Source organism: Rhinatrema bivittatum, chromosome 7 (genome assembly GCF_901001135.1).
Source record: "Rhinatrema bivittatum chromosome 7, aRhiBiv1.1, whole genome shotgun sequence".
Taxonomy (NCBI): domain Eukaryota; kingdom Metazoa; phylum Chordata; class Amphibia; order Gymnophiona; family Rhinatrematidae; genus Rhinatrema; species Rhinatrema bivittatum.
In genome coordinates, this window is record NC_042621.1 from 262,220,574 (window position 1) to 262,241,496 (window position 20,923).

General features: G+C 46.1%; 1 protein-coding gene across 2 annotated transcripts in view; it reads left to right on the plus strand.

Moving 5' to 3' along the window:
• RRP12 (ribosomal RNA processing 12 homolog) overlaps nucleotides 1–20,923 on the plus strand; it is a 147,915-nt gene that overhangs the window by 49,074 nt on the left and 77,918 nt on the right. For both annotated transcript variants that reach the window (XM_029610169.1, XM_029610170.1), the window contains exons 11-14: nucleotides 814–925; nucleotides 1,549–1,646; nucleotides 14,873–14,987; nucleotides 18,410–18,552. In XM_029610169.1, the coding sequence (XP_029466029.1) occupies nucleotides 814–925; nucleotides 1,549–1,646; nucleotides 14,873–14,987; nucleotides 18,410–18,552 (468 nt within the window). The remainder of the gene's footprint in view (nucleotides 1–813; nucleotides 926–1,548; nucleotides 1,647–14,872; nucleotides 14,988–18,409; nucleotides 18,553–20,923) is intronic.

Here is a 20,923-nt window from a genome sequence, read left to right on the forward strand (position 1 = left end):
CTATAGCATGGGTTATTTTTCCCTATATGCATCACTTTGCACTTATCCACATTAAATTTCATCTGCCATTTCGATGCCCAATTTTCCAGTCTTTTTCATTTCTTACCAGTTTTGACACGTTACTCCCCATGCTTAAGCTGTATCCAAGTTTTTCTCTCCCCCTGTTCTATGTAAGACAACTTTGTCACTGTTTTTTATGGTTGCAATGTAAACCGGAGTGATAATTAACTCTGTTATTTGAACTTTGGTATAGAAAAATTATAAATAAATAAATAAATTTAACACAATCTGCTTGTGATTTAACTACTCTGAACAGTTTTGTATCATCCGCAAATTTGATTACTTCACTTGTCGTATTTCTTTCCAGATCATTTATAAATATATTGAAAAGCATGGGTCCCAGTACAGATCCCTGAGGCACTCCACTGTCCACTCCCTTCCACTGAGAAAATTGTCCATTTAATCCTACTCTCTGTTTCCTGTCTTTTAGCCAGTTTGTAATCCACGAAAGGATATTGCCACCTATCCCATAACTTTTTACTTTTCCTAGAAGCCTCTCATGGGGAACTTTGTCAAACTCCTTCTGAAAATCCAAGTACACTACATCTACCTCTGTAACCTCTTTGCTGGACATTGTCATAGAGCAAATGCAGGCGCCACAAGGAGGAATGCTGTCAGCAAATGGCCTCTGATGTATGATACAAGTTACCTTCTCGGGGGTCTATGGTCCAGTATATTGCTGTAACGTTTGCAGAGAGATATTTCATGGTGGTAGTTCTATTTAATGAGTATTGTTTTTCCTTCTGATTTAAGGCTGCAAGTTGATCTATGTTTTGGTCACCTCCCTCGCTTGTTTTCCACCGCCATGAACTGCTTCCTTTCATCACACTCGCAAGTTGTATCCACAGCGGCGCAGATGCTGAAGGTAACCTGGGCGTCACTTTTCATCCTCTTCCAAACTTGCTGCTGATGCTGGGGCTGACCAGTGTCACAGCCAGCACCTGCTTGCTGTCATTGTCTTTGCTTGTAAGGACTCTCAAGAGTTGTTCCTCATATTCCTGGGTATTTTGAATGTCTGTAGTAGTGCAAGATTAATTGGACTGAATATACATGTGCCCCTCTTTTATAGACTGGTTAGCTGCCTCATGTTAAGAGAAAACTGGTACCTTACGGCAGATGCTTCTTGTCAGCTTATGCCACGACTGAAACATCGCAAGAATCAGTTCTGAACTCCTGAAATATGAAGTGATGGCTTAAACTGAATGAGTGTAGTGATTTTAAACCTTAAATTAGGATACTTTTCTCATTCGTACAAGACAATTTTTTTTTCTAATTTACTTTGTTTGTTTATTTATTTATTTATTTGAAGCTTTTATATACCGAGGTTTAGCACATGCCTTCACCCCGGTTTACATTGGAACGAAACAATGATACATAGAACAATTTGAGAAACAAAAGTATATGCAACTAGCATATGGAGAAGGATGTAACAGGAAATAACTAAAAATAATTTAATTCAAATTAAATTAAATTTCTTTAAATCTGTAGACTCTTCTTACAGAGTGCATTGCTCCGCACATTGCAGACATTGGCCCCATCTCTTCTGCCACAGCTGGGCCTGCCTCCAGCATCTGCAAAATGTTCAGGTGAGAAGCTGCCGGGGTTGTGGGATAGGTAGGAAGAAGAGAGTCACAGGTCCAGGACTAAACTCCCATGCCTCTTACCTTGACAAGGCTGCTTTTCCTAAATGTGCACCTTATTCTTACTGTGGTTATGTATGGTGGGGTAAATACGTGCCCCCATTACTTCTAGTTTCTAAGTGCAATGTACCAATAACTGTGTTAGTCCTGAAGGAACCTGGATTCTTTTCAGACTTTGATACATTTTCTTGGTCCACATACGAAGGATCCAAAGAGGATGTGCATGAGCTTTTGAGACCATATAGGCAATGTGGTAACTCCAGGGTAGATTGTCTGGGGTTAGAAAATTGGTATTTTTATTTTCTTTTGTGTGGATCAATTTTTAGGGTTGTGCTTCAATTTTGCGCAGAGTTATATACATTTGCACCAATTTTTAAATGTTTCATAAGAAAATGTTTTCAACCATTGTCTTAGGTTCTTTTTTTTTTCATTATTTCTTTTACATCATTTTCCTCCTTTTTGTGTGTTTGAATATTTGTAATTCTTTTTTTTTCTTTCATACTGTTCTTCTCTCTCTTCTCTTACTTCCCCCTCCCTCTCCTCCCATACAACTTAACTCCAGTCCTGGGTGCGGGGATCCTGAACTCAGAACTCCCAGTCCAGGGTGGACCACTGTACCACACTTGAACAGCACCATAGACTAACACTAGCTTCAGAACCATCTCTGACCCAGGAGTTAAATTTCCAAGCATATAAGCATTTTGGTACTCGAGTCCAGGACCACTGAGCCAGATACCCTGTGCTCCAGGATTCCTAAGCCAGCGGACTCTGTTTCGGGACCCCTAAATCAGAGATGCAGAACTGTTGGATGTGCAGTTGTCTAGTGTTTCCTAACTTGTAGCCAGATGGACTCAGGACCAATGGATTTTATGCTCCCCTGTCAGCAGATGGGAGAAGGAGCCAGATCTCAGAGCTGACATCACCCTAGATCAGACCTGGGCAAGGGGCGGCCCGCGGGCTGAATCTGGCCCGCCTACGGTCTGTGACCGGCCTGCCCACTGCTGAGAGCAGACGGAGAATGAGGCACGCTGCCTTCCCTCAAGGGAAGGCAGCGTGCCTCATTCTCCGCTCCCTCGCTCCCCGATTGGCCGGCCAATCGGGGAGCGAGGGAGCGGAGAATGAACTGTTTTTTTTTACAGCGTTCGGTGGGGGGGGAGGGAGTGACTCGAGCGAAGACACGCTGCCCGATTGGCCGGTGCTGGGCAAGCCTTGCCCAGCACCGGCCAATCGGGCAGCGTGTCTTCGCTCGAGTTTCTTTCCTACCTACCTACCAGTTCCGCCTTTCGTGGTCTTTTTCAGGGGTCCCCAACCACCGGTCCGCGGGAGTTTTTTGCTGGTCCGCGGCGCGCGCTCCCGGTCTCTCCCGCTGCCGTTGCCGCTGGGCTGTCAGCATGTTCAAGCCCAGTGGGAACGGCAGCAGTGTTAGAAGCTGTGGCACCCGCGGCTGGCCTTTTCTTCTTCCCGCACCTGCACCCCCCCTCCCGTGACCCGGAACAGGAAGTGATACACGGAGCGGTGCGCGGGAAGGAGAAAGAGCCGTGCCGCGTCGGCTGCAGCGTCGGTCCCCGAGCAATTGAAGCAGCCAGTAATCGAGAAAGGAGTCAGCAGCATGAGCCTCCCGCGGCCAATGGGATTCTTCTTTCTTGGCCTGCGGGGGCTGCTGCAGCTCCCATTTGTGCTCGGAGGGGGGGGGGGGAGAGAGGAAGTGAGTGAGAGAAAGAGTGAGAAGCAGCCAGCGAGCCTGTGTGTGATTGACTGGTCAGAGAGCTGATGTGTGTGTATATGTGAGAGACAATGAAAGTGACTGCTCAAGGAGATGACTGATGTGTATGTGAGAGTGTGAGACATTAGTCAGGGAGGTGACTGATGTGTGTGTGTGTGTGTGAGAGAGAAAAAGCATGGAAGTGAGAAGTCTGGGTATGTGGGAAAGCATGAGCGTAAGAAGCCTGGTGTTGTGGGAGTGAGAAACCTGGGTGAGTGCATGCATGAGAGAGAGAGACTGCTTGGTAAGGTGACGGTGTGTGTGAGAGAAAGAGACTGGTGTGTGTGAATGTGAGAGAAAGAATGTGATTCAGAGAATGAGAAGCCTGTGCAGTGGAGAGCGAGCATGGAAATGAGAGAGAGACTGGTGTGTGTGTAACAGAAAGTGATTATGGGAATGAGAAGCCTGTGCACGTGAAGAGAGTGAGCATGAGAGTGAGAAACCTGGGTGTGTGTGAGAGCATGGGAGGGAGAAGCCTGTATATCTGAAAGAGAACTTGGGAGTGGGAAGCCTGTGTGTGTGTGTATGCATGAGTAAGATCAGGTGACTGGTGTGTGTGTGTGAGAGAGAGAGAGAAATAAAGTGATTATGGGAATGAGAAGCCTGTGCATGTGAAGAGTGAGCATGGGAGTGAGAAACCTGGGTGTGTGTGAGACACATCATGGGAGGGAGAAGCCTGTATATCTGAAAGAGAACATGGGAGTGAGAGACTGGTGAGTGTGTGTGTGTGTGTGTGTGTGTGTGAGAGAGAGAGAAAGAAAGTGATTATGGGAATGAGAAGCCTGTGCATGTGGAGAGAACAAGCATGGGAGTGAGAGACTGGTGAGTGAGTGTGTGGGTGTGTGTGTGAGAGAGAGAGAGACAGAGAAAGTGATTATGAGAGTGAGAAGCCCATATATGTAAGAAGAACACGGGAGTGGGAAGCCTGTGTGTGTGTGTGTATGGTATGAGAGAAACTGTTCAGGAAGGTGACTGGTGTGTGTGCCAAAGACTGTTTGGGAGATGATTGGTGTGTGAGAGACAGAAACTGGTCATAGGGGTATGACTGGTATGGTGTGTGTGTGTGAGAGACATGGGCACTAAGGAAGAGGACCATGAGTATAGAGCTTAGCTTCTACTGCTGCTTCTGGTGTGTGCCACGGCCTGCAGGAAAGGGGAGTAGGAGAGCTGCTGGAGGGGGTAAGTAAAGATGGCTTTAAGTTTATTTTTCTTGACTGCCATTTTAATTGTGTGATGTCTGCTTTTTTGAAATATTTTATTGGTGTTTGGAGAATGTTTAATAGTTTTTATGATTTTTTAATTGTTGGATGTTATTCTGTTCATAGCTGTTTTGAAACATTTATTCTGCTTATTAGTATAGTTTTACAATTATTTCTGTGTGGGGATCTATAGCTGCTTGCTATTCTGTTTTCCTAATAAGAGGTGTATTGGTTTTTAGGACCTGATTTAATATTTGTGGTGTTGCCTTTTCATAGATAGGGTTGCTCCTGTTTTGTATTCCATAATACAGGTGTAACTGTGTGTGGATTAGTTTATGTGCATTACTACAGATCCTGGGAGTATGTTAGGTCGGTTCTGTGTCTGTTACCGAGATGAGATATTTTGCTAGCATGTAAGCGTTTGTATCTGTCTTATTTGTTGTGTTTTCTCAGAGGACATGCATTGGTGGTAAACTGCTGTCTTTTCATAAATAGGGCTATTGAGAACTGAGTTAATTATATTAGTCCGGCCCTCTAAAACCATCCCAATTTCTCATGCGGCCCCATGGGAAAATTAATTGCCCACCCCTGCCCTAGATAGACTCCTGCAGTGACCTCAGCCCTTCCGTATTTCTCCAGCAGATGGTGGATGTACCTCTCCCTATGGGGATTGCTATACTTTTTGGAAGGAGAAATTCAACATTTAAATTGGAGGAAATAACTGAGCCCCGCTCTCCTGCGGTGATACCTAAAGGCCCCTCTTCCAGTTGAGAATTCCTGAGGTGATTTCCAAGATCCCTTCAAGGTTTGCCTTGGTCCGATAGCCGGCTCCTGGCGTGGACTTTGCTGCTTAAACAGCTGAAAGGCAGCGGGTGCAGGAAGCAGAGTGAGACGGTGATGGCCAAAGCCCTCTCCCATGGCAGCTGGAGACTGTCTCTGTACTCACCTGGTAACCGCTGAGTCCAGGTAAGTATAAAAAAGAAAAAAGAGATTTACCTCCCAATTCAGTCTTCCTCCGGTCTCCTAGCTCGGCACGCTGTATCAACATCGTTCCTGATCCTGTCGGGGTAAGGGGAAGTGGGCTGTTGAGCGGCCCTCCCCCCGGAGGCTAGGCCCCGTTTTAGGCTTGGTCGGCACACTGCTTGGTAGGCTGTGGCTGCGCCATCTTGCACGTATCTTTGTGCATGCTGTATTGCCCTCCCATAGAATTTCTGTACACGCAGTGCGTTGGCTCTGCTCACACGCTGTGCACATAACGTCACGTGCATACATATGCGCACAACCTACTAATTACAGAATACAGGTAAAGCCGGGCACACAGACTGTGCGTACGCCTCACTGCGTCCTGCCTAGGTGCCCAAAATCTGTGCGCATTAAACTTTAAACGCGAGCCGACAGAACACACAGTTATCACCGCTAGTGGCTCCGGCAGCCAAGAAACATAAGTGCCTTTCTCTCTGCACTGCTTGTCATATTAGGGCTTCAATGTCTGACCTGGATTCCAATTTATGTGAGGAAGCCCAGGGAGAGTTGGCCTCCCCGGACTTTGCTGAGCCTGGCTCCTCCCGTTCAGAGGATGGGTCAGCCACAGCCTTATCCAGAAGTACCCCGGATCTGAGTACCCCCGATACTGGGTCATTCATTGGAGAGGGAAATTCAGTGGCACCTACCCCAGTACCTCCTGGGCTAGGCATGGACCCAGCTGCCTTCTCTTGGGTGGAATTTTTCCAGGGTCTTCAAGCCATCGTACAGGTGCAGTCTGCTACCTCACTTGCCCCTGCCTGGATGGAACCTCAGCCGGTAAGCCCTTCCTCTCCCAGTCCTATCGGCAGACCTCGAGGCATGCCTTCACTCACCAAGGGTATCCTGGTAGGGACCCAGATGGCATGGACAAAGAGGAGGATACAGATTTCTTGGAAGATGGGGAAATTCCCCCTGGTTTAGAACCGTATCAGACCATATTACAGTTTTTCCATAGAGATGAATTGCTGGCCCTGGTTTCCCAGACCCTGAAGATGCTGGGAGTTCCTGGGGTGGACTCTGATGGAACCAAAGAAGAACCTCCTTATGATTTCCCTACAGAAACACTCTTGCTACTTTCCAGTACTGGAAGCCATCCAGAAGTTGATTGACTTGGAATGGGATGCCCTGGAAGTAAGTTTTAAAGGTGGACGAGCATTAGAAGCTCTATACCCACTGGATCCAGCAGTGAGAAAGCGTTTGCATGTCCCTAAATTGGATGCGCTGGTGTGAGCCGTCTCTAAGCAAACAACTATGCCAGTGGAGGGAGGAGTGGCCTTAAAGGATGCACACGATAGACGGATGGAGTCCATCCTTAAATGGGCCTTTGACACAGTAGCAGTGACCTTACAGATTGCTTCTTGCAAGGTGATGCATATAAGGAAAAATAACCCATGCTAAAGAGGTTAGGACTGTTCAGCTTGGAGAAGAGACGGCTGAGGGGGGGGATATGATAGAGGTGTTTAAAATCATAAGAGGTCTAGAATTGGGTAAATGTGATTCGGTTATTTATTTATTTTTTTTAATTCTTTATTAGATTTTTCAAAATTACTAGCAAGGAATATGAAATTTCCATGATGTTACATCACATCTACATTAACAAAATATAAATTTGAGGAAATTATATATTCACATCATATAATAGAAAAGGGGAAAAACCAAAATATTAAGGAAATATTCACATTCCTGTATTTGCCAATTAATCATAAAGTAATAGGGAGATCCAATACTTTATTAGGACATTATTACATAATTATTATTATTATATTTGACGTGGAAAAAAAAAGGGAGGACTATATTCCATTTAGTTTAGCACAAGACAGCTTGGTAGGGCTAATTTCTGCTGTACGACTAACTATCAGTTGTCTTAATTGGCCTGGGTCAAAAAAGATATATTTACTGTTATCTAATTTCAAATTACATTTACAAGGATATCGAATAATCATTTCACCCCCCATATCTCTAACCTCCTGACCCATACTCAGGAAATCTTTTCTTCGTATTTGAGTTTTTTGTCAGATCAGGATATATCCATATCCCCTGTCCCAAGTATTGCTTATTCCTGTTTCGCAAAAACAACCTTAGTACTGTGTCTCGATCAGATGAAAACATAAATGAGACCAAAAGCGTTCCACAAAACTCTATTTTCTTTTTTTTAACTTTGAAGTGAAGGACTTCAAAGGGGCGTGTGATAAACACTGTGGATCCATAAAGTCTAGAGGACGTGAATGAAGAGTGGGTGGCTCGCAGGAATGGTGGCTACTACCTGGAGATAATACCCTTATTCAATAAACATACGGTTAATGCGACTCAAACATTGCTCTAAGCTTCAACGGCAAGAGGAAATGTAGAAAAAAGGATTTGTATTCACAGAAAAGCAGGGAGTAGCTTGCTTGTTACAGCGGTTATTACCCCAAACCAAATAAGCCTGATACATCACTTTCAATGCATATACAGCATAGCTCTCTGCTTCAACAGCAGGGGGAGTAAGACTGATACTTCATGTATATCCAGCATAGCTCTCTGCTTCAACGGCAGGAGAGAAAGTCTGATACTTCACTTTAGTGCATATCCAGCATAACTCTGCTTCAGCAGCAGGGGGAATGAAGAAAAGTGGATCTGTATACAGACAACCAACAAGGACTGAATTACATAATCTGGGTAAACAAATAAGCATGGGTGTAGCTTGCTTATTGCGGCGGTTACTACCCCTAACTAATTAAGCTAGATATTTCACTTAGATGCAGTTCCAACACTGCTCTCTACGTTAATGGTGGGGGTGGAAGGGAAATAGATCCAAAAGGTTACTAAGAGCCAAGAGTAACAGATAAGTACCGTATGAGGAAAAAAAAAAAGTGCGAAGCTTGCTGGGCAGACTGGATGGGCCATTTGGTCTTCTTCTGCCGTCATGTCTATGTTTCTATTTGATTCTCCATAGAAGTTTCCAAGAAAAGTGTAAGGTCAGCTCCTATATCTTGCACGTGCATATTCTGAGGCTGTTCAGTCCTACTTCTAAGTTTTGAAGCAAAATATATTCTTGAAACAGGTGGTATCGCTTCTTTTGGAATTTGTAGGATATCAGTCATATATTTATTAAATTGATCCTTTGGCGGTATGATCTTAATACATGGGAAATTTAAAACCCGCAGGTTTAAGTATCTAGATTTATTTTCCAAGTTCTCAATTTTCCGCATAGTAATTTTCTCCCCTTGGATCAGCTTTACCTGAACTTCTTTAATGGATGTTAACTGTCCAGTTACTTCTTTTATTTCACTCTCTTGTTTTTTAATTGCTATTTCCATTTTTTGAGTAGAATTCTGAGTTGAGTTCACGGCTTAAACCAAGATAGAGATAGTATTTTCTAACTTTACAATGGCATTCCAAATTGCATCTAGGGTTATGATATTCGGTCGCATCAGTTTTTTTACAGTCAGATTTTGCCTTACCCCACTTTGCCGGCAGACCTCTTCAATCCTGAGAGATTCGTCCACCGTTTCCTCTCCCCTGCCGGTTAGAATCTCCATGCGGAGTCGACACGATCTCAACTGTCGATGCAGTCTCTGCTCCTGCCCTGCCTACTATAGCCGCTTTGGGAGCAGGTAAAATGGCCATCTTCGCTTCTCCGGGGTTGTACTCACTTCGGTTGCCGACTCCAGCGTTCGCAAATACAAATCCCGGCTTATACAGGCCAGGAGGAGAGGGTGTCTCTGGTGCTCCTGGGCTCAGAGAAACTTGTTCGTCCATGGGAACCAGGTCTCGTCCTAAGACCAGCTGCCCTGCGGGCAAGTTCCCGGGTGTAGAATTAGCTGCTGGCGTAAAGTACCCCTCGATTCTCGGCTGAGAAGGGGTCGATTAGGTAGGCATGGAGGTATCCGACCTCACCTTTGCCTTTCTTTTGGTTTGGGGCATATCGATTCGAGGCAATAAACTTCAACTCAAGGAGCTCTAAAACGCCAACCTCTCCCTAGGACGCCATATTGGAGCTCCCTGAATCGGTTATTTACTCTTTCAGATAACAGGAGGACTAGGGGGCACTCCATGCATGTGGCACTTTTAAAACTAATCGGAGAAAGTTCTTTTTCACTCAACGCACAATTAAACTCTGGAATTTGTTGCCAGGGGATGTGGTTAGTGCAGTTAGTGTAGCTGTGCTTAAAAAAGGATTGGATAAGTTCTTGGAGGAGAAGTCCATTACCTGCTATTAATCAAGTTGACTTAGAAAATAGCCACCTTTATTACTAGCAACAGTAACATGGAATAGACTTAGTTTTTGGAACTTGCCAGGTTCTTCTGGCCTGGATTGGCCACTGTTGGAGACAGGATGCTGGGCTTGATGGACCCTTGGTCTGACCCAGTATGGCATGTTCTTATGTTCTTGTTGTGCCCTGGTAGCTCATTCATGCTTACTCCTCTCTCAGGAGGTCAATGACTTGGGGGTGAATTCCAGAGCGGTTATGGAATCCACTGCTTTTTTAACTGACATGGGCTCGGAACTAGTCCATACCTTAGCCAGAGGAATGGCCTCAATGGTAGCTATGGCTACGAAATTGGTCAGCAGACGTGACCTCTAAGGCAAACCTCACAAAGATGTCTTTTAAGGGATCACTCCTCTTCGGAAGCGAATTGGAAAAGCTGGCCAGTAAGTGAAGTGAATCTCCAGTGCCTCGGCTATCAGAAGGTAAGAGAAAGCAGTTACAGTGCCCCTTGCCTACGAGGGGCCGACACAGGGGCTCCCTCCACTTTCGGCTGTACAGAAACTCAACATTTCAGAGGTCTCTGTCCTTTCAGATTCAACAACCCAAGAGAGGGGCAGGTTCAGGTTCGGATCGAACTCTCCAATGAAGTTTTGCCAATCTATCCACAGAGCGAGGAAATAGGGGGCGAACTATCCCTCTTCTACCAGTGGTGGGTCAAGATCACGTCAGACAAATGGGTACTGGATGTCATACGAGAAGGATATGCGCTGGAGTTTCGCAGCATGATGTCATGATGTCTCCTTGCCACTCCCAGCACAAGAGGCAGGCAGTGGAGTCTACCTTGATAAGGCTTCTCAAATTGAGGGCTACAATTCTAGTACCTGCGCCCCAGGAAAATATGGGACGTTATTCTATCTATTTCATCGTGCCCAAGAAGGAGGGTTCCTTTTGCTGCATCCTGGACCTCAAGAGTGTCAACCAACATCTACGAGTAATTCATTTCCGCAAGGAAACTCCGTGTTCTGTGATAATGGCCGAGGACCTTTCTGAGGCTTACCTTTATATTGCAATCTGGCAAGAACATCAGTGTTTCCTATGCTTTGCGATACTGGGCTGCCATTATCAGTTCCTGGCACTGTCTTTCGGCTCGGCCACCACCCCAGGAACATTTTTTAAGATTATGGTGGTCGTAGTGGTGGCATTGAGGAAAGAGGGAGTCCTGGTGCACCCGAACTTGGACGACTGGTTGATCTGGGCAGAGTCTTTGGAAGAGAGTCACCAGTTGACCAGCAGGGTGGCGTCTCTGCTTCAGGAGCTTGGTTGGATCGTAAACATGAATAAAAAGCAGTCTCAAGCCCTTCCAGTCCTTGGAATATCTGGGAGTCCAGTTTGTCACCAAGCAGGGCAAGATCGTCTTCCCACCCTTGTGGATAAGGAAGTTGATGTCCCAAGTGCGTCGGTTGACGAACGCGATATGCCCCAAGGTGTGAAGCTATCTTCAAGTCCTCTGTTTGATGGTATCAACCCTAGAAGATAGTACCATGGGCAAGGAAACACATGCAACCACTTCAGCGCTCCCTGCTGTCACGTCGGAATCTGCTGTCTCAAGACTATTTGATTCGCCTCCACCTACCAATGGCAGTATGTTCTCTGCTCCAGTGGTGGCTACAGGAAGCTCACCTGGGCAAGGGTGAAAGCCTGTCCCTGCCGCCGAACTGACTGGTGCTCATGAAAGACGCGAGCCTTTGGAGTTGGGGAGCTCACTGTCAGAAATTGATGGCCCAGGGGCATTAGACCAAGGAAGAGATGCTCTGGAACATAAACCGCCTCAAAGCCCGGGCAGTCAGATTAGCGTGTCTTCTGTTCAGCCACATACTCAAGAGTCAGGTAGTTCACATAATGTTGGTCAACACAACGGTAGCCTACATCAACTGCCGGGGGTGGGGGGGGAACCAAGAGCCAGCAAGTGTCACTGGAGATAGATCTCCTTATGGAATGGGCGGAATTACATCTACAGATGATCTCGGCCTCCCACATCGCAGGAAAAGGCAACGTCAGAGCAGACTTTCTAAGCAGGGAGAATCTAGATTCAGGAGATTGGGCACTGTTGGCAAAAACTTGTACATCCCATTGGTCCTGATTCCATCTGGCTACATGCTAGGAAATGGAGAATTACTTACCTGCTAATTTCGTTTTTCTTAGTGTAGACAGATGGACTCTGCAATCCAGCCCACGGCTACCGAAGAACGGTGTCAAAGAATCGTCAGTGAAAAATGAATATCGATTCCAAGAGGTTATGGATAAGCCGTCGCCCAATCACTAGATCATGGCATCTATAATCTTGCTGGGATTCAGCATTGTTTGGTTGAGTACTGTTATGGTTATCCATTTTTAATCAAGTTTTAATCAAATGTTTTCAATAGTATATCCACAGTAGCTTTTGAAGAGAATACTGAAGGGCTGAGGTTACTTCTAGAGTGACATCAGCTTTGAAACCTGACTCCATCTCAGTCTGCTAGCAGGGGAATATATAACCCATTGGTCCTGAGTCCATCTGTCTCCACTAAGGAAAACAAAATTATCAGGTAAGTACTTTCTCCATTATCTGAAAGAGCTTACCTATTGTTAGACAATTATACTTACAATGGTTCTGTGGCAAAACGTGCCTGCCCCAGCGAGCTTGCATAACAATACAAATACACATACAACAGTTCTGCGCAGAGAGGTAATAATTGTGCTAATGCATGCCTGCTCTGAAGCGACACTTTTTTAAAAACTTTAAACCAATCTAGAGTACCTTTTCAGTTGATTTATGTGCACAGAGTGCATTATGTGTATATTTGTACGTACATTTTCAGGTTTGTGTGCTTTTTTAAAAATCCTGATGCATTAATGCACCATTAGCTCATTGTATTGGTAATTTACTAAAATGCTGAAAAATGAGTTAAAAAAATGTGCTAAAATGTTGCATACATTTTTTTCCTCATGTTTTATTACATTGGCCCATTAGTTCAGTAAAACATCACCATGTTCTGTGTCTTTGTTTTGTTTGGTTTTTTTAAGGAATCCCAGAACATTTTCTCAGGTGCCCTATTCAGTGACCAGAAATGGTCTGTTCAGACAGGATTAGTACTATTGGATTAAAATTAGTTTTTGATCTTTGAAAACGCCCACTAAGATGTTTTTAAAACAGCAGTTTCCCTGTACTTACCAGGATCAGTCCAGACCGTGGGTTGTCTCCCCCTTCTAGCAGATGGAGTCAGAGCAAAAACTGAGAAGGCGGACCCTTAATAGTAAGAGCGCCCTCTGTGTCCCCTCAGTATTCCTCTGACTCCAGCAGATGTGGATCTCACCTACGGTTCCCCACTAAGCTTAAAAGGGATAGTGACTGAACTTGTCTTTCTCTTCTGTCTCTTTTGGATGGATCTGGATCTCTTATTAAAAAAAAAAAAAAAAAAAAGGAAATTTTGTGAGACTCTGTCTCTTTGGGCTGAGCTTGCAGGCAGGACTCCTGTCAGGGGTTTGCCTTTCTCTCTCTCCCTCTCTCTCTCTCTCTTTTTTTATTCCCATCTCTGTTTGGGGTTGTAATTCAAACTCAGGATTTTGGTTCCTTTGGTGCTCGGGTCATCCGAACTGGGCTTTCAGGGACTCACCCTACTTAGGGAAGCTTTGGTACATCCCACGGTCTGGACTGATCCTGGTACGTACAGGGAAAAGAAAATTATTCCTTAGCTGCTAATTTTCATTCCTGTGGTACCATGGATCAGACCAGATGCCCTCCCTTGGAATGTTGGGGGGATTTTTTTCCTGGAAGCACATTGCAGCTCGTCTGTCTACTGTTTTCTAGTCATGCCCGGTGAGTTTTTCCTGATTAGGAGTTCATTCTGCAAGTTTCTTTCATAGATTTACTCTTCAAGTTGCTACGCATTTGGTAGATTGTTCCATTCGCAGTTCAAGTTCATTTTTAGATCCATCCAAACTGTTTTTGCTTCTTGCTTGGATATACTTAATACTGAGGGGACACAGAGGGCGCTCTTACTATTATGAGTCTACCTTCTCAGTTTTTGCTCTGTGACTCCATTTGCTAGAAGGGGGAGACATCCCATGGTCTGGACTGTTCCATGGTACTACAGGAACGAATTAGCAGGTAAGGAATAATTTTCTTTTTTAGAAACACATTTTAAACAATTGAATAAAATGGGGAATGTCAGCCTTTGCTCAGATAATTAATTGGACTAAATGTAATATAGCACTTATGGCAGCCAGACCTAGTCATTTGCTTGTTGAATACTGGTTTCTTTTCCAGTGCTTTACCAATGACTTTTGTGCTTCCTGGGATGTGAAATGGTTCAGACCTTGGCTTTGCCTGGCCAGGGGCAAGAGTTTCATCACTTCCTTGTCTACTGGCACTGAGACCTCTGAGTTTATTTCACTTGGGACTGAGCTCAAGTCAGAAAGATGGAAGGAGGGTGCTCCCTCTATTTCCGTTCATCCCTTCTTCTTTAATCTTTAAACCCCCAAATCGCACTTCCTGTTTGTACCTCAGATCAGTCCAGACGAGGGTTTTGCATCCCTACCAGCAGATGGAGGCTGAGAGTAAAAACTTTGAGGCACTGCTACATAACAGAGAGTGCCTCATCAGTCCCTCAATATTTCTCTGACTCCAGCAGATGGTAGAGTTGCAAACCTGCAGTCTGGAGTTATAAAAAAAGAAAAGGTGAAAAAAAAAAAGAGGTTTCTTAAATTCTTTGAAGAAGAGAAGTAAAAAGGGGCTCCCCGAGGTGTTAGGTTCCTTCGTGGGCCATCCCTCGGGTAGAGCAGGGCAAGCGGGGGGATTGGTAATCCCTGATCTGCCTCGGGCCTTGTCTTCCAGTGGGAGGGAAAGCCTAGATCTGTGCTTTGTATTTATGGGACTCCTTGAAGGATGCACTCTTAAAGTTGCAGCTGTGTCTCTGCCTCTCCTTGACCCGTTGGTGCATTTTTGTCCTGGTGCAGGGTGGTGGAGGAAGGACTGAGCTACAGATTCCATGCTTCCTGGGCCTTTGTGTTGCAGGTCTTGCGAATGTTCTTCGATGTGGCTGGGAAGTGGGCCCACCCAGTCATGAAAAAGGTAAAAGAAAGTTCCTTACTGTACTAAAGGTGTAGTAGCTTCTCACTCAATGAAATTTCGATGCGATTTCTGCAATGCCACTTTTTTCTTACTTACATAGAACCTGATAAGCTCATTGAGACAGAGATTCAGAAGTAAGCTGAGCCCCTAAATTTTAGACGTTTGTCAGTCCAAAACAGAAATCTGTCGGCTAAAAATGCACTGAAATTTAGAATCCTAAAATTTCCTTTTCATACCCCAGAACAGTCCAGACAAGTGGGTTTTGCATCCCTACCAGCAGATGGAGGCAGAGAATAAAAACTTTGAGGCACACTGCTACATAAGAGTGCCATCTGCAGTCCTCAGCATTTCTGTCTCCTGCAGATGGCAGAATTGCAAGACCTGCAGTTTGGAAGTTTTTTAAAAAAGAAAGGAAGGAAGGAGGAGGATTAGAAGTGGATTTGCTCCCCGAGTTGCTAGGTGCCTTCATGGGTGGCCATCCCTTGGGTTGAGCGAGGGGTTGGTTATCCCTGGCTGTCTTGACCCTAGGTAGCTAAGGGCCCTGGTTCCCTCAGCCGTTCAGTAGTCCCCTCACTGGTGTCTGCCAGTGGACACAGGGAAGTATCCTTTTTTCCCTTTTCTTGGGGGCCGTATTTTTGAAAAAAAAAAAAAGTCGAGAAACAGGAGAGGAGCAGCGTAGGCTGACAGAGCTTAGTGCTGGTGTCTGGGCTGCAAGAGTTGAATCAGGAGGGTGAGGTCAGGAGTGGCCGGGAAGGTTGAGTGTGTAAGGGCCAGTGACCGTGGGAAGACTTGGGCCTGCAGAGAGTGATGATATTGTCTCTTGGCAGGCACACTGTGTACAAAATGTGTCTCCAAGAGCGAGGAAACCTCTGCGGAAGCTCCATCCTGGCGGGTCACCCACTCTTCAGGGGCTGGTGTGCAGGGCTCGGGGGACTCAAAGGGAATGGCAGCCATTTTGGCACCGCATGGTCGTAAGCAGGCAACTTCCAGAGAGGCCAGGGATTCTCCTCCTCCACTGTTGCTGATGGTGCAGGGATCTGCTGGAGTTTGAGATATTGTGGGGGAAGCCTGATGAAGAAGCGGTCAGCGGGGAGGCCAGTGACTCAGAGGCTTTTTTGCTGGACTTTCTCCTTCTACTCCACAAGACTTATTTAGCCAAGCGGAGGATAGGAGGAAAGCGGCAGCTGCACTGAAAGTCTACACTCCTGGCTAAGAGGCATGATGGGAGGTCTCTAGGGAAGTCTGGGGGGATCCTCCATCTCGTGGGCATTGAAGTCTGTTCGGGAGAGGACAAGGAGTCTTCTATGGATTTCGATGATGCGGTGGATCCTCAGGGGGCTTCTGGAGGTGATCCTGGGAATGATTCTGATGATGATCGGATGGCTACTGTTCTGATGCCGGGAAGGATCAGTTGGATCCAGAGGAGAGGTGCTGGTAACGGAAGGGGGATGACCCTAGGGTTGTCCGCTTATTCCGAAAAGAGGAGTTACGTCCTCTTATTCCTCAGGGTCTGGATGAGCTGGGGATTAAGGTCACAAAGGAGGAATCGGCAATGAAGGAGTGGACCCAGTCCTTCATGGGCTTTTGGGACCCCCGAAACTTTTCCCTAAGACGGTAAAGAAGCTGGTGATCCGCGAGCGGGACTCTTTGGAAGCAGGTCAGTAGGGCAGTGGCGAAGTTGTATCTCTTGCCTGAGGAGACGCTGGAATTCCTGATGATGTTAAAGGTGGATGCTTCGGTCTCAGAGGTGACCAGAAGACTACCATTCCAGTGGTGGGGTAGGCTGCCTTGAAAGATGCCAAATATTGGAATTTATAGATTCAGTTAAAGAGGATGTTTGAGGTCTCAGCAATGAACCTGCGAGCAGCGATCTCTAGTAGTTTCATGCAGCAGGCCTGTCTGCGCTTGATGCAGAAGACACAAGAGGAGTCTTATCTTCGGTGAAGGCCAAGCAGGCAGTCCGTTAGGAAGTGGGGGTGGCCTATGTGGCAGATGCACTGTATGATTTGGTCAGGACTTCTGCCAGGAATTATGGTCTCAACAGTATTGGCGCAGAGGCTTCTGTGGCTGTGGAGTTGGTCTGCTGATGTGTGGTCCACGTTGCAGCTGTACAATCTTCCCTTCAAATGAAAGTTGCTGTTTGGGGAAGATCATGAGCAATTGATGAAGCATTTGGGGGAGTCTAAGGGGAAGAAGTTGTCAGAAGATAAGAAGCCCGGCAAGAAGACTTTCCGGCCTCATGCTTGTTTTCAGGATGTGAGGAGATTTAGTTCACAGAAGTTCTTCAGCTTTGTCCCAACAGCAAGGTGCGGGAAGGCAGCAGTCCTTTCGAGGAGCGCATCTACCTTCTCAAGATAATTCCGGACAAGGGGGAGTTAAATTATTGTTGCCAGGTGTTCATCTTGGCTTGGTTACCAGTTTAATATTGAGGATTACAGGTGGCACACTCGGTTATGTAGCAGTGTCTCAAACGTTTTTTTTCTCTGCCTCCATCTGCTGGTAGGGATGCAAAACCCACTTGACTGGACTGATCTGTGGTATTCCAGGAATGAAAATTAACAGGTAAGAACCAATTTCCTTTAGGCCTGTTAATAGTTTTCCTAGATTTAGGTCCCTATGTTAGCTACCTAATGTTGGGCATCAGTGCTAAGCGCTCACAACTATTTTCCTGTCTAACTCTGCCCCTGTAGCCGCCTATGTTTTAGGATGCAAAATTTAGGAGGTCCATATTGAACCCCTCCGCACAGCTCTGCTAGTTAGTCTGTTATAAATAACCAACTAGTGCTGTATATTCAGTGGCGCAGCCATGCCACTAAATATACCTGACTATCTTAAAGTTAGCTGGTTATGTATAATCAGCTATCTTGAGGACAGCCTTTGACCTGACCAGAGTTGGCCGGGTAAATCAGCCGGCTAACTTTGAATTTCAAGCTAGCCAGTTAATTTATCTGGCCAACTTGACTCCTCCCCAATCTGCCCATTCCCAAACCCTAGACCGCCAGCAAAACCTCAACTCGAGATAGTAGTTGACACTCCTACAGTGGTATAAAAAGTTGACTAATATGAGAGCTTTCTAAAGAGTCTCGCTGTCTCTCTTGCCAGGAGCAGCCCTAAACATGGAAGTGCCTGTCTGGGCATTTCGCAGCTTGTGAAGTGAAAATATCGTGGGTGCGATAAATTTAACTTGCGTTGCAGTAAAATACCTATGCAAAGCGCTAAAAGTGCACACGTTGCCAAAAACTACCCTAACCATGCCCTTTTTTTTATCGCAGGCGCTATTCATGCAAAATTTATAGCAAAATGATTAATCAAGGTCTGAGAATGGGGAGCTTGCCTTTGTGTATGGTGGACACAGTTCATCTACCTAAGAGTGAGGTTTTATGATGTTGCTGCTGCATCTCACACAGTTTTCCATGTTTCAGTGTCTGCAGTCTCTCTCCAGCCTGCGGCACTCTCCTCATTTCCCATACACAGGAGAGCTGGATCAGGCAGTAGGAGCTGCTGTGCAGAGCATGGGTCCTGAGGTTGTCCTCCAGGCTGTACCGCTAGAGATTGATGGAACGGAGTAAGTATACTCTACGATAAACCTCACGATAAGCACAAAGAATGCTGGGATGGCAGCCCTACATTCTGATGAACTTACACCCAGCGTTTTCTTTACATCAGAGTTGTTGGCAAAGTGCCCTGAAGTAATGAGAATATACATCAGCATACTTATGAAAACAAAATATCTTTCCTAGCGGGTAGCCAATGGGTTATGCTCCCCTGCCAGCAGATGGAGACAGAGTAAGGCTGCAAAGCTGATGTCACAGTATAGACCCCTGCCATGACCTCAGCCCTCCAGTATTCTTCGTCTCCAGCAGATGGTGGATGTACCTCTCCATATGGGAATTGCTGTACTTTTTGGAAGGAGAAAGTCTACATTCTAAATGGGAGAAAATTGAGCCCTGCTCCCTCCCCCAGTAGAGAATTCCTGAGACGATTTCCGAGATCCTTCAGAGGTGTGCCTTGGTCCGGTAGCCTGTTCGACTTTGCTGCTTAGGTGACAGCTATGGCTGCAAAATTGGTCAGCTGACACAACCTCCAATGTTAATCTTACAAAGATACCATTTAAAGGATTGCTCCTATTTGGGAATGAGCTGGAAAAGCTGGCTAGTAAATGGGATGAGTCTCCAGTTCCCAGGTTACTAGAAGATAAAGAGGAAGCAGTTACAGTGTCCCTCACCTATTAAGGGGTCGATCCAGGGGTTCCCAGCATTTTCGCCCCTCCAGAAATTTGACATTTCAGAGGTCTCGACCCCTTGGGAGATCAGTCCTTTCGTATCCGGCAGCCCAAGAGAAGGGCAGGTTCGAGTTCAGGCTTGTCCTGAACCCCCCAATGAAATTTTACCGACCCACCTTCAGGATGAGGAGATAGGGGATTGTCTGTCTCTTTTACCAACGTGGGGCGAGATCACTTCGGACAAATGGATACAGGAAGTCATACGAGAAGGTTATACGCTGGAATTCTACAGCAATCTTTGGAACGTATTCATGATGTCTCCTTGCTGCTCCCAGCACAAGAAGCAGGCAGTGGAGATTACACTTCTGTGCTCCTCAGGATGAGGGCTGCTATCCCAGTACCTAGGCCCCAGGAAAATACGGGACGTCATTCCATTAATTTTGTCGTACCCAAGAAGGAAGGTTCCTTTTGCCCCATCCTGGACTTCGAGTGTTAACAGTCACTTGCGAGTGACTCATTTTCACATGGTGACCTTACGGTTCGTGATAATGGCCGTACAATTGGGAGAGTTCCTAACCTCCCTGGACCTATCCAAGGCCTACCTACATATTCCAATCCGACAAGAACTCCGTTTTCTACATTTTGTGGTACAGGGTCGACATTATCAGTTTCGTGCGCTGCCCTTTGGCCTAGTCACCACCCCCAGAACATTTTCCAAGATTAAGGTGGTTGTGGTGGCAGCGTTAAGGAAAGATGGGATCCTGGTGCACTCATACCTGGACAATTGGCTGATCCGGGCCGAGTCCGTGGAAGAGAGCCTCTTGATTACCAACAGGGTGATCTCCTTGTTACAGGAATTCAGCTGTGTAGTAAACCTGGCCAAGAGCAGCTTCAAGCCTTCCCAGCCTTGGAGTATCTGGGAATCTGGTTGGACACCAGGTGGGGCAAGGTCTTCCTTTCAACCACACAGATACAGAAGTTGATGGACCAGCTGTGTCAGGTGGTGAACGCGGAACGCCCTATGCTGTGGATCTATATCCAAGTCCTTGGTTTGATAGCGGCCCTGGAAGTAGTGCTGTGGGCAAGGGCACACATGCGTCCACTTCAACGCTGTTTGCTATCACTTTGGAACCTGCAGTCTCAAGACTATGCAGGTCATCTCACTTACCGATGGAAGATACGAGTCTTCGGGGCTGGGTTGCTCACTGTCGGGAGCTGATGGCCCAGGGACATTGGACAGAAGAAGAGGCCCTCTGGAACATCAATCACCTGGAAGCCCGGGCAGTCAGATTGGTGTGTCTACAGTTCAGCCACAGACTCCAGGGTCAAGTGGTTTGCGTGATGTCAGACAACACGACGATGGTCACCTACATCAAACGCCAGGGAGGAACCAAGAGCCAGCTGGTGTCACAGGAGATAGACCTCCTTACAGAGTGGGCGGAAGTAAATCTACAGATGATTTCGGCCTCCCACATTGCAGGAAAAGACAACGTCAGAGCAGACTTTCTAAGCAGGGAGAATCGAACAAGAAGAGTGGAGGCTGTTGATCAAAGCGTTTCAACTGATAGATGGAAGGCCCAAGCGATCAACTATCGACCTGCTGGTCACATCTCAATGCAAAGATTCCTCAATTCTTCAGTTGCTGAAGAGATCCGTGGTCCCTGGGAATCAACGCTCTTGTCCAGATCTGGCCAGAAGACGAGTTGCTATACAC